The sequence below is a fragment of the Neltuma alba genome, unplaced genomic scaffold (genome assembly GCF_004799145.2).
Source record: "Neltuma alba isolate B1F8T4 unplaced genomic scaffold, ASM479914v2 tig00005440_pilon, whole genome shotgun sequence".
Taxonomy (NCBI): domain Eukaryota; kingdom Viridiplantae; phylum Streptophyta; class Magnoliopsida; order Fabales; family Fabaceae; genus Neltuma; species Neltuma alba.
This window is the reverse complement of record NW_021634110.1, coordinates 21,743-40,641: the sequence shown is the minus strand read 5'-3', so window position 1 is coordinate 40,641 and position 18,899 is coordinate 21,743. Positions and strand designations below refer to the sequence as shown.

General features: G+C 32.3%; 1 protein-coding gene across 1 annotated transcript; it reads right to left on the bottom strand.

Annotated features, from left to right (window-relative positions):
- Nucleotides 1-6,720: 6,720 nt before the first annotated feature.
- Nucleotides 6,721-9,853, bottom strand: LOC114747757 (auxin-responsive protein IAA8-like). Its single transcript, XM_028936097.1, has 6 exons — nt 9,724-9,853; nt 8,365-8,805; nt 8,059-8,282; nt 7,672-7,898; nt 7,426-7,567; nt 6,721-6,820 (listed from the first exon to the last, which is right to left on the bottom strand). Exons 2-6 carry the CDS (start codon nt 8,767-8,769, stop codon nt 6,754-6,756), a joined length of 1,065 nt encoding a protein of 354 aa, XP_028791930.1. The 5' UTR covers nt 8,770-8,805; nt 9,724-9,853; the 3' UTR covers nt 6,721-6,753.
- Between the last annotated feature and the right edge of the window lie 9,046 nt (nt 9,854-18,899).

Sequence of the window (18,899 nt, the reverse complement as noted above, 5' to 3'; positions counted from 1 at the left end):
CTTCATAGCCAAAAAAAAAAAAAATCAGTGAGCTAATTAACTAACTTCACGGGGTTCAAGAAGGAAAATTAAAGGTAGATTAAGTAATTAATTTTGTTAAGAGATTGCAATGCTTTTCAATATTAACCATAATTCTCATAATGCGAGATTCATTCTCTCGCATTCAGCTGCATGTAAAAGTGAATGAGGAAAAAATAAATAGCATCAAAACAATTTATAAAAGAATTAATTCGTTTGATATTTTAGAATTTGAATTTTATTCTGATGTAAAAAATCTATTGACGAATAATTTGTGAATCTTTTTAATTAAAATCACTATTTGAGCGGTCACTCGCTGTGAGGCGGATGTGTTGACCTCGATAAGCTCATGAAACAACTTATCCAATCCAATCTTTATCATGCCAAAAACGATAATATGTAATTAAATATGAGAAATAGGTTAAGAGTTACATTGGAAATTTGAGCATATTATTTACATATAAGATTCTTTAATTTGCAATTATTTAAATTGATATTCACAAATCATTTTTCAAGAAAATTTGGTAGAGACTAGAGACGTAACTGTTATTATCCTAGTAATATTTTATTCACATACTTAATTTTAGAGAAGAATCATGTTTTTTTTTTAAATTTAAAAATCTTGCCAGTATTTATCTAAGATCAAGGAAAGATATGGAAGGGCTGCCATAGAATGCGTAGGGCTGGGCATGCACGTGATTTGACAAGCCCATATGGAAGAGATCGCGTATACAGTGCATGAGAATCTTTAATACTACTACCTCCTATTCCTATTATACATATATATAGAGAGAGAGAGACCAGACATTTTCTTAAATCTTTCTTTCTCACACCATGATCCGTGTTTCCTTTTGGCAGCCCGCCATCTTCATGATATGTTGAAAACGAAACTAATTAGAGATGCTAACTGGATTTAATTATTAAAGTAACAAAAGTTGTATTTCAATACAAATACAACAAACATACATCTTATTATACGTATTTCGTCCGGTTGATATGAATTTTACTAGTAACACAACAATATTGAGTCTTTTGAGAATTTACCAACGTTAATGCATTTCTTACAATTCAAAAAGCTATAACTTACTCTCATATTAATATGAGAGGTAGATAATTAATTTAGAGATATTAAAAAAATTATTTAAAATAGTTATTTGTAACAGAAGTATGATAACTTTCTTAAATCATCATATTTAATTATCTACATTGAAATTATTTATTGGCGGGAACCCTTCACAATCAATAGAAATATTTTTTAAAAAAATTATAATTTTAAGGGACAAAATAATTCAAAATCTTATGTTTAGCATCAAATTTAACCTCTCAAATGACTTTTATATTAAGCAACGAGAGTAGGTTGTAGCAAGCTTTTGTGCGGGCATGCAATACAATGTCCTTAACATTATTATTATTATTATTTTAACATATTCGATTGAATGTCCTTTCATTCGAGATATACAGTATTTAAAAAGAATTGATTTGTGATCTCGCAGTACACTTCCAAACAAGAAAACTTAAAATGAAAAAAAAAAAAGGTTGTGCAATTCGTGATAGATCCATTATTTGTAGAGACATTTAATTCAATTGGAAAACAATATATATCTACTGATGTTATTAAAAGTTTACGTGTTAAGGGTTTTTAACAGGGAGACTTCGGTTCAAGGTTGATGAGATTTGATGTTGCAAGTGCCATTATTGGTTACATGCCATGACCTTGTTAATTATTTATGTCTCTCTTTTTTTAATTATGGCCAACTAATCACGAAGCACATATATCATTGAATTTTGTACAAATATTATAACAACAATAATTACGATAACACAAAGTAGTAATAACTCCACATCTTAGTCATGTGCAATGCAATATGTTAATTTATACAAGTCAATATGCGTGTATGGTCCAAATAATTTCTGATGGTATATGCAATTACACACAGCATCGGATGATGTGTTCCATCAAATTTAACTTTTTTTTGTCATCAATATGAGTAATTTCATTAAATTTATTAAATAAATATATAATCTTCCGGTCCTAAATATAAGACCATTTTATAGAGAACTTATATTACAAAATGGGTCTTATATTTAAGATCAGAGAAGTACATTAGAAGTGACCAAGTGAGTAATTAAAAAAAAATGTGACTGTAAATTCAGCAAAAACTTATGCTCTTCGGATCCTAAATAGAAGGTCTATTTTGTAGTGTAATTGGCGTTATCACCATCACCGATCATAATTGCATTTAAGTGAAGTGATATGCCCAACTGATTAATTTAGTTTTTTTCTTTTAATTGATCATATGACTGAACTGGTTGCATGAGATTTAAGCTCTAATTGCAATAAAAATATTGATATGTGGACTCAAAGTCACTATATCGTTATCGCATACCTAAACAGTAATGACCTGGGGTCAGTGGCATCTAAATTCAAAGAATTTGCTAAAGTTGCTGACTTTTAATCAAATCTCATTTTAAATACTAAAAATCTAAACTTTAATTCTTGAAATTGACTTGGCCTTCTTCTCATCGAACTGTTAAAAAGGCAAAGGTAGGCGTTTGCGCACTAAGCATATATTTGTAACGTTCTTTTTGTTTTTAGCACAGACACCATTAGGTTGAGATGTACGTTACGTTAATTGAGATTAACCTGCTCCAAATTAAAGCTTGACTTTAGAAACCCAACACAATAATTGACTTCATAAGCTTTCTTAGTCGCTCACAGGTTTCATTTCAAGTTGGGTAAGTTATGCATAATCTGAAGGGCCAAGAAAAGACAGGAAGAGGAAGAAGAGGATCCCATTGCTTCCCAGAAGGTGAAACTTCTCCATATATAATGGCTTGGACGACATGAGTAAATACAGTGAGAAAGCTTAAAATATTAGGGACTGGAGATCTCAATTGCCGTAAGCAATGACTTATAAAAGTCAACTTGATAATGGTGGTAGCAATTAAATGAGGGAATTTGATTAATATTATTATTAAATACCCACTAGCGCGCCCACGCACATTTAGATGATATGCAATTAACCACTTAATTAACGGAAACAAGCAAAGCAAGGGAATTAAAGCCCGCCCAAAACAGAGGAGGGTTGATTATTAAGGCCCCTTGTCTTGCCTCTTCTCATTACTACTAAATATTCTTTCTCCTAAATTTTTAATTTTCAGTTTCGTAAGAGCTTTCTTGTAAAATTCTTATTTCCCTCTGCTCATGAACCTGCATATCATTATTTTGCGCCCAATTTCTTCAATCCACTACAAATTTATTTTATTTTATTATATTTTCTGAGATATTCCCAGACCCCCCAATCTCATCACCATGTGTGTGGCCTTTACATTAATTATATGATTGATATGGTCAACCGCCAATCTAGCTCTATAATACTCTTCTGGTCCTAATTATAAGACCCAATTGACTTATTTGAGGAGATTAAGGAAGTAAGTTAAGTTGGTTATTTATAATAAATAAGTGTTGTCATTCCTAAAACATCATTGCTAATTAAGTATATTAGCTAAAACTATCATTATTAGAAGGATTATCTTGGAAAAAAATGCATAAATATAAGAGATAAAATGGATTGGGGTCTTATAATTAGGACCAAATAAAAAGTCAAATGGGGTCTTATAATAAGGATTGGAGGAGTACATAATATAATTGACAAACCTTTCTAGATGGGTTCCTGGACGATTTTCTGGGAATAACATTGTTCTCTCTCCCTGTTTTTACAACTATATTTTAAGTTGTAAAGAAACATCAACCCGCTCTGATCGAATTTGATTAATAAGGCGATGGGGAACTCAGTTATTTAATGTGCATTTAGTTTATACGAAGTTTTTTTAAATATAATTAAAAATGCGGGAAGATGTATAATGAGGGTGGCATGTATTAGCAAGTTGACTTATGGGAAGAAAAAATATTTGGCAATCCACATGGGAATGAACAATATGCATATTAATATAGCAGAACTTGATTCGTTCTGACATTTTAAACAAATGCATAATATTATGGATCAAGTGCTTATCTTGACTCTCTTTAATTTAGTCGTTATATAATTGTTTGGGCATTGGGTATTTCATCATTTTGCATGCAGTCTTTTTAAAATAAATAAATCAAACAGGCTGCCCCACTAATCTTTGAGGGGAGAAGTTTCAACAGTAAACTTTTAGAGTGTTATAATGAATAGAAGTTCATATATACTACCTCCGGTTCTAATTATAAGAGCCAATTGACTTATTTGAAGAGATTAATGAAGTAAGTTGAGTTAGTTATTTGTCCTAAGTAAGTGTTGTCTTTTCTAAAATATCCTTGCTAATCAAATGTATTGACTAAAACTATCATTATTAGAAGGGCTACTCTCAAAAAAATGTATAAATATGAGAGATAAAATGGATTAGAGTCTTATATTTAGGACTAAAATAAGAGTCAAACAGGGTCTTATATTAAGGACCGGAGGTAATATATATATATATACTACTTCTGGTCCTTAATATAAGACATGTTTAACTAATTTGATTAGATTAAGAAAGTTAGGTAAGTTAGTTAATTATAAGAAAAGTGACACATTTTTCCTAAAACACCATAATTATTTTTCTTAATACTCCCTCTCCCTCTTCTACTTGATTATGGTTAAAGGAGTATCTATAAGGTAATTTAAAGAAAATTGATAAATATGAGAAATGGGTCTTGTATTTAAGACGAAAACTAACTCAACAATTGAGTCTTATATTAAGGACCGAAGAAGTATATATATATAGAGAGAGAGAGAGAGAGTTATCTACGTCATTCTTAATATTTGAAAACATATGTGTCGATCCCCTAGTTTAGAGCAGGATCAAGTTGAGACATCGGGATAATGAGTGGTGGTGTTCTGATATCGGAACTAGGACCTGTCTGGGCTACCCAACGGATACGATAAGCCCATTCAACTTGTGAGCTGTGGAAAGAAAGTAGAAACATTAGAATGGTTCCAAAATTTTTATAAATTAAAGTATCAAATTGAAGAAAAATAAAAGTGGAATACAAGAATAAACAAGGACACGGAGTTGAAAGAAAACGATTAATGGATAAACAACTTGGTGTTATCTTTTAATTGCATCTAAAATCATAATCTTATTTATGATTTAGAGTGCTGAAAGCACTAAAAAAATAATATCAAGATACTAGATGCATCATAAATAAAATTAAGATAATAGATGCTACCGTATTTATGGACAAAGTGAAATTAGTAAATTTAAGGAGCCAGATTGAAATTTAAGAAAATGTTAATAAAGATTCGGTGAAGCTTTGTGTATGAAATAAATTCAGTTTGGGAGCGGTTCAGATTTTACTTTGGTCATCTTGAGAGAGATCAATATTGACGGTTAGAAAATGATACGCTGTCGTCTTAAAAAAAAAAAAAAGGACCAGAAGACGAGAGCCAAGCCAAGTGCATACTCGCGCGCTTTAATTCCACACAATTCTTGCTCCGAACTGTTGAAATTAAGGATTATAACGTCACAAATGGCAAGTTTTATCAGATCTCACATGATTCACATTCAATACCCAGTCTCAACGTAGAAACTGGGCATTCCAAGAATTCGGATTCCTCCACGGTGGACTTCAGAATCATCCATATCTCGACACTGTTTAATGAAACGGAATTTGCAAATCACATGCGTGGCTTGGGAAACCCCCGACAAAAATATCTAAAATCGTGACAATATCTCAATATTTTATGGCCTTACTCAAAAGCATCACCAAACACAACGTTTTTTATATTGTGAAAAAAAAAAATTAACACCGTAAAAAAAAAAAAAGGAACAGTAAAGCTCAGGCTTCGGAATTTCTACCCTTTGGTTGTGTCAGTTCTTAGATTCAAAATGCTACCAAACATGTGACATTGATAGGTAATAAAAATGTTATAATAAATAATCGTGAAACGGTAAAACAGGTAAATGACAGACACACATAACTGGGTGGTCTGTTTTCATCACACAAAACATACAAGACGTGTCGAAGCAACAATGCAATTTACATACTAGAGATTCCTGCATCTCACATCAGGAACTTAGGCACGTAGGATATAACAGCATAAGCACTCCCATAATAAATGTCTTGCGGGGGGTTTCATAACGTGTCGGACAGTCTTGAATCAAAAAGTTACTGAACATAAATGGCATGACAATAGGAAACACACAAACAGTAAATAGGAATAAGTAAGGCAGCTTGATGCAAATCCGATTCATGTCCTTGTTCGCTTTACCGCCTAGTTTGAAGCTTTCAATCAGAAAGACAGTTGGATAGAACGTGATGAGTGAGGCTGCCTAGCTCCTACTCTTGCTTTTTTCCACGGCCCTTGGAGCTGCAAGCGGCTCAAATATAACGAATTCGAATCAAATGTGGTGATTTTGAAAGGGGCGGAAAAAACTGGTGGTGTTCAATGTAGCTCATATCGTGGCAGAAAACAAACTGAAGCATATGGACACAGTTGATTTCTCAATGCAGGATTTAGAAATTATATCCTTTAGTGACAGGTGACCCTTGGACGGCCTTACAAGTCTGCCACACACTGGAGTAACTTTCTTTTTACTTTGATCTATGACGGAAAGGTTTTCTTTCAACTCCTTTTTGAATGTTTAATTATTTAACTGTGCAAATTGGTTACATGCAAGATCCTTTCGACTCTTCTGATATAATTCACTAGCACCTTATTCAGACTCAGATAGGTCCAGCTTAAATCATAGATGGATGTGAACGAAATACTAACCAAGACCAATGGCATCGGAACTTTTCATGATCCTCAGCCTCCTGCATGTATCAATGAACATCCTGCAAATTGTTGAAATATGAGATTCATAATTGATAACAAGTATTACAATAACGCTAATGTGGTGCAACTCTGTTTTGACTTTCTCTTACAAAAGATAATTTGTGGCAAGCAAAAACATCAGCCATCGCACGCTATTAAATTTGCTAATCCTCAAAAGGGGAACCCATTTCCCTCAGATCAACAGGTCATTAGTTACACATTAAATTCTTCAGCCATCAGGCATAACATCCACAGACAACAATGTTATGGAACAATAGCTTGATATAAAAGGCTAGAGCTCGTGAGATTACTTTGCTTTGATCAGCGCATGCATGATATGCATGATACTTTGAATTCATCTCTACTTTAGATGAGCATTATAAGTTGCAAGTATGGCATAATACCAACTTTTCACGCCAAATGTCAGCTTAGAATCACGAGAATCTATAGATGGAACCAGCCTTAAGAACACTAAAATTTCACCACATAATAATATGAAAAGATCGACAATGTTACACCCAACATGCTTTTATTTTACAAACTTCTTATGTCTAAAAAGGTTTGTTCTTTCTATAAAGAACTACCAGCTAAAAGAAAACAAATGCATTGACATGTCGGAACTTACTCCCACGGAACATCACCCACAAGCATCCAGTCCCCCTCTTTGTCCTCATAGGTTAGAACATATTCAGACCCATGAAGCAGATCCTTCAGCTTGCTTTCATTTAAAATCTCCCTGCCTAGAGTTCCATGAGAGCCATATTGACCTGAAAACACAATGAAAATACGCAGTAACTGGATCCATGCAAACAGATCAAGAATTTTTTTTTAAGTGCTAGATGAGGTCATGTATAATTAATTAATTTCTTACCTATGGTAAAACAGCTGAACATCTTCTCCAGTGCAGATGAAAGTTCTGGATATGCGGAGTAGTTCTTCAAATCTACCTTCCTTAAATATGGAGCACCATCCATACTGACTTTGATGAACAGCGCACCAGATCCTGCTTTTCCATCTCCTTCTTCAGTATTCTTTGAAGTAGTAGCCAGTGAATTCTTCCTGAATGATCTTATAGGAGGCCAACCCACAACTTGGGCCCTGTGCCACAACACACAAGGATGATTAGAGATCACTTCCATAGCTTAGCCCCGGAGAGGGATCCATGATGACAGATACATGATACAGCACGAGCTACAAAGACTGTTAGTATTGGTGCCTCATGGCCCAAAATTAATTTTTGTTCCTACTTTCTGCTTACTTGGTAGCTGGTGCATTGCTATTGTTATTGGCAGAACCTTCGAGGTTTGCTCTAGTTTCCTTGACAGAATGAGGCCTCTCAAGTTTTGCCTTTGTTGGTGTTACTTCTTTGGCTTTGGCTTGAGCCCCGAGATTCTCAAGCACACCACTAGTTTTCAATCCCATGTTATGAGAAGGCCTGGGGGACAGTACATTATTGGCCTCTGAATCAGCAAGAAATTTTGCCTGCATATAGATTCACCGGGGGCTTTTAGTGCGAGGCCCAGCATTTAACAAACACGCATCCTTAAATTAAACCAGTATTTACCTCTGAGAAACCATTCATGGCATCTGAGAACCCTCTCTTGCTGCCCAAAACAGCAGTCTTTGTTGAAGAGTGGTGATCATCAGTCAATGGGCGCAATGGAAACAAGGGTTTCTCATTCAGCTGAGCTGAGCTTCTCAAGCAGAGATCTGAGTCCCGGTCAGGAGACTGAGATCCTGGAAGGCCAAGCCTCAGCTCTGTGGCTTTTAGGTTTAGGTTACTTTTAGTCTCATCTGAGAAGGACAGGACTGAGCTGTCCACAGAAGAAGAATCAGATAATCCCATATAGTTGCGTTCTTTTAACTCTGTGGCATTGAGGAGTCCATTTTCAGCCGCAGTTGAGGAAACCAGCAAAGTAGCATTGGTTTTACCTTCTTCCTCGCCTATGCCGAGCAGCGGCGCAGACATCACAATTCAAGCGGTAGTCACCCAATTTTGTATGGCCTACCAAACACCACAACACTTGGCATTGTTCAGAAAAAGCAACGAATGTTTCAGTAATTTAATGGTATCCCGCAACCAGAAACTTCCAAGTTTAAAGAAAAGAATACATGGAACAAAAAGAATTAAAATAACAGCCGGCTGCTCCTCAATTTTTCTTATAATCAGTCTCAGTAGCTTGATTCTCAAAATTTCCATGACCTATAGAAGCACCACCTTTGTGCGCAAAATATTTTCTTTTGGAAACAAGCAACAGTCACCGATATAAAATCCAATATGAATACCCAGAGTATACATGTTAGGTTTTTTTTTTTTTTTTTGGTAGAGTGAATTTATCAGGAGTTACAGGAAAACAACTAAAGGAGAATGACCCGTAGGATAAGTTCCATTAAAGATAAAGAGAGGAAATTATGATTTATGATCCCACTCTTTGTTAAATCGTCCTGGAGCAGCAAAAGACCTTACAGGTAGAAGATTCGCACATATGCTGACAACGGAGTTAAATAGTAGAAACTAGCAAACCCAGAATGATAGTAAGAGATACAGAAATCCAGTGAAGAAGAAGCACCAACCCCTCCAGGCAACCACTATTCTTAGTTTGGTCGATCAGAAAACAAAAAGCTAAGATGAAGAGCAATACCCCTCATCCCAAAAAGAAAAGAAAAAGGACCAAATCTCCAAAAAGAATTTTGCAGATAATGAAAAACTTAGTTCGGAATGTTAATCATTTGTTGAGAGTAAAATATGAGGAAATGAAAAATGAAATCACACCAAGTGGCCTGGAAAGCAAAAGCAGGAGCGAGGAACAGTAAGGTTTGCAGGAAATAGCAAGAAAATCGGCGGGCAATTGCTTGGTTTGACCAGGAAAAGAAAACAAAACTTGGAAGCAAGACTTGTAAATGAAAGATTGCAACGCTTTACCTGTACAATTAGCAGATCAGAAAGATGAAGAAGAAACGGAAGAAGAGATGAGCGATTGAGTGAGCATACACAGAGAGTAGCTGTGAGAGAGAGAGAGAGAGAGAGAGAGAGAGAGAGAGGACGGAGCTAAGGACCCTCCATTTGTGACAACGTAACAAAAGCTTATTTGCTGTCCGATGTGAAGCTCAATGCATTAAAATAAGGGCTTTAATAAAAAAGAAAAAGTGTCTTGAAAAAAATACACCTCCCCTTATATTGCTCTCCTTTTTAATTTTCAATTGCGGCATTTCCTGTGAATTTGTACCAAGTTAGAAATGAACCATTTTGTTCCTTTTATTTGTTTATGTTTTTTCGTACTCTGTTAAATAGGAAATATTTTCTAGCATATTATATAAATTTTGAGAAATAAGTAATCCTACTCATAATTTATGAATAATATGATTAGTACTCATAAATTAGTACATTATTATGAGCATATAGTGAGATTTATAGTAAATCAATCCTAAATTAAGAGTACCGTGATCCATTTATCTGAGGGTGACAACGGAAAGGTTGTCTAATTACGTCAATTACATTTATTGATGTTTGGGCTAAAAGGTATATAAATTGATGTATTAATTCCAAATTTATTGCGTTGCTTTAAGTTTTAATAATAACCGCCGAACAATTGAGGGAACTCGCGCATCAAAGTCTAATCCTGTTTTTGAGTCCAAAAAAAAAAAAAGTCTAATCCTGTTTTAGGAATGACGCCACACATTACATACATTTTTTTTTTTTGCCAAGCCACACATTACATACATACAGCCACCCATCCTGTATTTATTTATATTTATAGACTACAACCAAACTTTTATAACTAAAACCAGAAGTAGTATATATACACACTTTGCTCCTGTGTTTGATATAGGAGTTATTTTTGAAAGTTAATATTAATCTTATATATAATATATATTTTATATATTCATCATTTTTTTAAATCAGTCCTATTGATATTCTTATTAATATTCTCCCAATAATAATAAAATAGGAGAGGGAGGAAGTTAAAGAAGATATTTAAGATGTTTTAAAAAAAATCTCATATTAACTATTTTAACTAATATTCTTAATCTACTCAAATTAATTAGTTAGGTCTTATATTAAAAACTAGAAAAATATATTACAGTGAAACAAATGTAACATTTAGTATGAAGCATTAAAAATAAAAGATAAAAATTAGAATTAAAATTTAAAAAAAATCCATTAAGAGTATTTGGTATATCGGATTAGTTGTCACTTAGGATTAAAAAATACCATGAGAAAATGGTATTCTTTGATCCCACCTATATGGGTTCACTTATTTATGAGTTGTAAGCAATTTCCTCATATTAAATATTACTAATGAGTTTTCACAATTTTAATGACGATGTTTTCAACCCTGATAAATATATTGCCTAAAAACAGAAAACCCCATAAATGTCCTTTTCATGAAAACAAAAATGAGCGAAGCCTGTTTGAAAACCAAATGGTTTTAAGCAAATAGCGATAACGATTTAGCCTCGTTATTTTATTTATTTTTCAAATTAAAATTTTAAGAAGCCAGTACAGACAAACAAACAGTGGGTTTCGACTCATCGCACGACGTCTGGGGATATTTCGTGTCTTGGTTGAATTTCCAGGGCAAGAGGTTTTTCTCAGGCAATTCAAGTTCTAATTACAAGAACTAATTAATTAATTTAAAAAAATTAATAAAAATTAAGTTAGTTATTTGTAATAAATAGATGTTGTCTTTTCTAAAATATTTTTGCTAATTAAGTATATTGGTTAGAATTATTATTGTTAGAAGGACTATCTTGAAAAAAATGTATAAATATGATAGATAAAATAGATTGATGTCTTGTATTTAAAACTAAAATAAAAGTTAAACAAAATCTTATATTAAGAACCGGAGGGAGTATCAAATAATATGGTTTTTCCGGGAATAATTTGTAATTGTGGTGGAATGTTACTGTTAGAGGATCTGCCCCTCTAAAATATGCGTGGAATGTTTTATTGCTGGGAAAGTCTAATTTTTTTTTGGGTTAAAAAATTAGTGTATTTATTTTCTTATTTGACAGAACCATATTGAGGAGTACTGGAGAATCTTTTGACAAGAAATGGGAAGTGCAAAGTGATTACACCCTAAAGTGGAAATATGGCCACGGGCATAGGATATATTTTTGCATGCTTTGTTCCTCTCATATTCCTCCATTATTAGTGTGGGATGATCTGGCAACTACAACAAGGCCCCCACTATTTCTGTTTCTATACACGTGGCGAGTGAATTTATACAAGAAGTCGGAGAATCAATTATACTTGTTAATACTTCCTCCGCTACTAATTATAAGAATTAGTTGACTAATTTAAAAATATTAAATAATAAATTAAGTTAGTTATTTGTAATAAATAGGTGTTGTCTTTTCTAAAATATCCCTGCTAATCAAGTTTATTGGCTAGAACTACCATTATTAGAGGAATTATCTTGGAAAAGAATATATAAATATGAGAGATAAAATGGATTGTGGTCTTGTAATTATGACCAAAATAAAAGTCAAACAATGTCTTATATTAAAGACCCGAGGTAGTAGTTTGCTTAAAAAAATATATTATCCCTTATCATTAATATAAAAACTAATTAATTAATTTGAATACATTAAGAAAATTTGTTGAGTTGATTATTTATAATAAACAGATACTTTTTTCTTAAATACTATTGATAATCAAGTGTATTGGCTTCAATATTTGATAAAACATTTAAATATATGTAACTACTATAAAAATTAGTTTTTAAAAATAAAAAAATATTAAAGACAAGGTGAATTAAGATGTTATATTTAAGACTAAACTAAAAATTAAAATAGTTCTATTATTAAAAATAAGAAGTAGTATTTATCCATAGAAGGCAAGCCGATAAGCGGGCATGAAAGTTATTGAGAAAACTGGAAGAAAATTCCCCTTGAAAGTTTTTATCGACTAGAAGAATATGATAGACTTTTATATACAAAAGAATATTAATATATATGTTGCAAATTTTATATACACTTGGAATTAATAATCTGATTTGGACTATCCTCGTTAATAAAATTCCTAATAAGGAATTGTTTCCCTAATTCTTCTACAAATATATTAAGATGAGGTTAGATTTAAATATGTGATGCATTACGGTAAATTTCGAAGAGGAGCCTTTGACCCCCAAAAAAAAAAAGTAAGAGGAGCCAATTGAGGATTGTGTAAATTAATTGGCACTTTTACCCCTAGCATCACCTCCTCACGGCCTGTTTCACCATGCGGCCTTCAATGGAGCATATCATCATGACAACAACAGCAACGGTTATAATTTCGCATGCCAATAAACACACACACAATGTAAAGGACATATGTTGACAAATACCCGTCAATTTTAGAAACCGGAGCAAGCTCATTAATCGTTTTACATTTAATTGCTTCATAGTAAGCTGCAAACACATTAATTAGCTTATTCCAAATATGACCCTTTACTTTTTAAGTTCTCGTTTTTAAGCAGAGTATATGCTTAGGATGCATACGTGTGCATTGGTGTGTATACACACACTGATACTCATTCTCTGCTTACATAACTGGGAAATTAGATTTGGAATGTTTGAGTGGAATCTGAATAAAAATAATTTTACAGGAAATAAATATACAAGAAATATTTTATATCGATTTACGTAAAAATACTTTTTAAATCCCAAAACCCCCTTAAAAAGTATTTAAGAAAAATGCTTTTATATAAGTTCACGTACTTACCTTACACAACACAAAATTACTTTTAAAAAGCCAATCCAATGTCCCAGTCAAGCTGGGCTTTGAGTTCTGTAAAACATGCCCAGTGAATGTCATGATGCGCTGTCAATTTATTATATGATGTTTGTTCATTTATGATTTATTTATTGCATTTTATTGTTTTATTTGCGATTAGCTTTAATTATAGTGTGACTTTTTATTTGATCGCAGGGGAAGGTAAAAAACAAAAGAGTGGGATGAAAGAAAAATATACCGTGCTTAGCCACATATGGAAATATGACAGTAATTTCAACCACCACACTCATTACTGCACCTTTTATCTGTTTATCTTTTTTTCAAAAGTGGCAAGATTCCTTCTTCAACATTATACACACAACCCTTATTTAATTCCGCAAATGCCCCCACCCCTTCACATGCATGGCTCCCCCCTCTTATACTTTCACGTCATTAGACCCCGCATCATTTTCCCTCTCCCGGGACAGATAAGGAAATCCATATATTCCATCCATCCACAACTTCTCCGACCCCTTTTGAGAGTGTTTGGGTAAAAATAAAATTATAATTTCAGAAGTGTTTTTACGGTATACAAAATAAATATATAAAAGAGTTTGTCACGATTTGTAAAAAAATACTTATGAGAAGTGCTTATAGGGTTAGCCAAACACCTTTTTATTCTCGATCCTTTGCCCAGCACACCGTAGCAAAGCTGAGGATGACCCATCCAAACTGGCCCCAAAAATACACACACACACCATCAATGCTTTTAAAAATTAGTAATAAAAAACTCGTGGGATGTTAAGAAAATTATCTTATATCTCAAGGGGAAAATTAATAAAAAAACAAGTCATTCTGATGTTTTCAACTTTTTAGTACCGTTGAATCTTAAAAATATTTAGGGATCATTTTTTCATAAATATAAAAGGAATAAGCGGGGGCGAGGGATGTATTTATTTTTTTAATTATATAATACTATTTAGTCCTTAATATAAGATCTATTTAACTGATTTGATTAGATTAAAAAAGTTAGGTAACTTAATTAATCATAAGAAATATGACATGTTTTTCCTAAAACATTATAATCATTTTTCTTAATATCCTTTCTCTCTTCTACTTAATTATGATTGAGAAAGTATCTATAGGGATAATTTTAAAAAATAATAAATATATAAAATAAAATTTATATTTATAACTTAAATTAACTTAATAATTAAATTCTATATTAAAAATCACAAGAATAATGTTTTTTGAGTAAATCAGAAGAGGAATATTTGGTTGAAGGAGTGCAAAATAGGGGTGGGGGGAAGTGGGTAGAGGGGGGCAGAGAAAAACAAGGGAAAGAGAGACGACGCGTTGGGGGACAAGAAAGCGGCTTTTAATTTTGACTTGCCGGGTTCAGAACGCGACACCTGACATCCTTCACTTACTCTCACACATCCCCTCCACGCTCTCCTCCTCGCGCGTCACTCTCACCGCTCAATCACCTCTCTCCCAACTGCCTTTTCTCCTCTGCGGTTAGGACGGCGGGCCCCGGGCGAAACCCCATCATGCTGTCGCTTTTTCATGTCAATATGTGACTGCACGCGTGTGCATGGCTTCCATTTCCATAGCCTGGATTTAGTAACATATTTTCTTTTTCTTTCCATTATTTTAAATTAAATATGTGATTTTTTTCTCTCCATTTCATTAAAATTATACTTCCCCACCTAGCAAATATAAGTCTGATAAAATGTTTTAAGTGACAACTAATACGTAGTTCTAAAAATATCCCTTTTAAATAGGGTAAATGACTCGAGTTTAGGATATTATGACTTTAAATGGAGGATAAATGCTTTTAAAATATTTTTACATAATACTACATCCAATTCTTAATATAAGACTCCGATCCACTTTGTCTGTTATATTTATACTTTTTTTTTTTCAAAATAACCCTTCTAACAATGATAATTTTAGTTAGTACATTTGATTAATAAGGATATTTTAGAAAAAATAACACTTATTTAAGACAAATAACTAACTCAACTTACATCCTTAATCTCTTCAAATTAGTCAATTGGCTCTTATAATTAGGACCGGAGGTATTAATATATAGATGTTGCTGTGATCTTCTTAATTTGCGTGTTTTCCAATTACTTCTATTTAAGGACGGAGGAAATAATATAACTCAGGTTGATTTAAGTGGCATGGGTTATTGTTGCCTAAGAAAGAGTATGGGATTAGAATCCTTATTCTTGTACACACGGCATCTTAGTTAGGATAGGTACTCTTTCTCTTCAATATCTTGGAAGAGTTCACATTTATCCTCAATAGGGTTACGTTTGCTCGTTCTACTTATAAAAAATATAGTATGCTTTTTAAAAAATTTTATATTTTATTTAAATCTAGCTTTTAAGCCAACACCTTCCATCTAATCAATTCACATATATTTTTGCTATGTAAAATTTTATGTATACATATGCTTTTAAATGATCTCATCCATTTTTTATCTGCACAGGTTAACCAATAAATTTGTGATGGCCAAAAAATTAAATTTATTATCTTTTCACACACGCATATAATTATATTAAGCTTCATAAAACTTATGTTAATTAAAAAATAAAGTGAATTAAATTCAAGAAATAAATAATTACATTCAAAGAAATAAGCAAAGCGTTTAGGAAAAAAAAAGATCGTTATTTTTTGGAAGAAACAATAATCTCGATATTAGTTTGCCGTCTTTTCTGTGGTGAAATTCTTTTGTTCTGCTGATTTTGGGAAGCATAATTGATGGGCACCTGGGCACGCTTTGCTGTTAAGCACGGGAGACGCACCGGGGCATCATGTAAATTTACTATTCTGCATGTTAATTATGATGTTTCGGCTTCTGAGCCGTTGGATCTTCAACATCCTCATCATCTCGCCCCATTTTCTAATTTCTCTGTGACGCCACGCGCACGCCAGCTTCGCGCCCTCTTTAGCTCTTTTCCCCGGAACCAGTTAATGGTTATCGCTTTCACGAGCACTTTAAACTTATTAGATCTGGATAGTTTATATCTCATTTGAATAGTCAGGATTTGATTTTTTTTATTTATTAAAAATAATTATTTTAATATGGATGAAATCTGAAATAAAAATAATCTCTTAACTATCATTTTTTTTAAAAAATAGTTTTTTCTATTTAAAATAATTAATTAAAAATTTCAAATATGCACCGCTCAAATCATATATAGACGATCCATATTTGATAAGTTTAGAGTACTCTTCAAAATGATGAACACCGAAACTACTTCTCTTTTTCCCAGCGTGCCCATCCCCTTGAGACCGAATCAGCTCCGCAATTTTTTGTGTGCTTTTTACATAATTTTGTATAAACTGAAAAAGAGAGATAAAAAAAAAAAAATTACACACAGGTTCCACAAAAAGTAATTAATTTTGAAAAAGTCTCTCAAAATCCCAAAATACTTCCTAAGTCTCCAAGGACTTCAGAGAAAAAAATTAAAATTGTGAAATTACCTACTTGCCCTCATTGATGGAAAATGTTGTAATTGACTGCTGTGTAGGTTGTAACTGTAACTGTGCATGTTGTCATTCAGTGAGAGCAAGTAGGTAATTTTACAATTTTAATTTTTTGCTCTGAGGTCCCTGGAAACTTAGGAAGCATTTGGAGATTTTCAAAGATTTTTTCAGAATTATTTGTTTTCTATGGGACCTGCGTGTAATTTTTTCTAAAAAAAGAGTAAAAAATATATTAAAATAATACTACCTCCGGTCCCTAATATAAGACTTTGTTTGACTTTTGTTTTGGTCTTAAATATAAGACCCTAATCCACTTTATCTCTTATATTTATGTATTTTTTCCTAATATAGTCATTTTAACAATGATAGTTTTAACTAATACACTTGATTAACAAGAATATTTAAAAAAAACAATACCTATTTATTATAAATAACTAACTTAACTTCTTTTTTTAATCTCCTCAAATTAATCAACTAGTTTTTATAATTAGGACCGGAGGAAGTAGTACTACTGTCTTCGGATTCGTTAAAAGAAACTAGCGTATATCGAGCAGCTGATGATCCTTGGTTAATTATATGTGTCTGCATTAGTTTTTCATTCATTTCCTCCCTTAATAATCCTTTCTGTGAATATTAAATATATATTTTTTTATATATTTATCGGATTTAATCAATTTTTTAACCTCCATAATTTGCTAATTCGCCAGCGACTAAGCTCGTGTCAAGGAAAATGAGCGACGCATCATCTTATCAGAACCACCAAACGAATGCTAAATCTTAATCCATCAGGAAATAGACTCTAATGCTTAATTATTATTAGGCTTTTAGCCTAGCTAGTATTTTAAAGGAAAAAACATTACATGATCCCATTAAATAATTATATAAATTATTCTGTTATAGTTATTCATCTCGGTCAATTCATGAGTGGTTTTAATTAAACGTTTCCTTAATGCGTTCACGCTTCTTAAAGAGGTTTCATGGCGGGTCAGGTATGAAATTATAAGGGTGGAAGAGGAAAGCTCTGTCCGTTGCTACTTTACTCTGTCTGGGTATACTCATCATTCGGCTGTCTCGTCAATTTTGACTCCTGCCAGGCACGTGCTTGGTCTAACCCTTTACTGTTATTATTACAATTATTATAAATTTTAAATAACTAATTTACTAATAATGAATAATTAGTTAAATTAATAGATAGATTAAAAATATATTTTTGTTTATAAATATATTCTTATAATAAATAAAAAAGAATGAAAGAATGTGTTAGAAGTGTGATAAGAGAAAGTATAAAAAAAAGAGAGAATAAATAATTAAGGACAAAAATATAAAAAATACATTAAATATTTAAAAAATCTAAATTAAAATTTATATAGTAAACGATATCCCCTCTAAATTTAAAGTTTATGAATGGTATCAATATTAATGACGCGGGGTTGTCGTGCAATAAATATTTGATTTTTATCGGTTCCTATGCAATTTTCTTTTATATTTATTTTGGTTTGCTCTACGTCTTTTTATTGCCCGTTCTTTGGTTTTTATTTCTTCAATATTCTTCTGACAAAAATTCCAAGAGAGTTTAAACACTAAACAATGTACGATTTTGGTTCCATCATTCCTTTAATATTTGTTTGCGCTTTGTCATTATATATATAATATATTACTATCTTCAGTTTTTAATATAAGATTTACTTTGACTTTTAATTTAATTTTAAATATAAGAGTCCAATTTATTTTTAATTTGGTCCTATATGTAAGTTAGTACTTATAGTAGTTGTACATTTTAAAGACTTCATCGCACAGTAATTCTAACTAATACACATGATTAGTAATAGTATTTTAAAAAGACAATATCTATTTATTAGAAATAATTAGCTTAACTAATTTTTTTAATTTGTTCAGATTAATCA

What these genes read in the sequence shown, in the direction of transcription:
- LOC114747757 (XM_028936097.1), bottom strand. Translation starts at nt 8,769, where the DNA reads ATGTCTGCGCCGCTGCTCGGCATAGGCGAGGAAGAAGGTAAAACCAAT. An exon ending in CCATGAATGGTTTCTCAGAG is followed by an intron (nt 8,283 to 8,364) that starts GTAAATACTGGT and finishes ATCTATATGCAG; the next exon opens with GCAAAATTTCTTGCTGATTC. An exon ending in GTGGGTGATGTTCCGTGGGA is followed by an intron (nt 6,821 to 7,425) that starts GTAAGTTCCGAC and finishes AACAATTTGCAG; the next exon opens with GATGTTCATTGATACATGCA.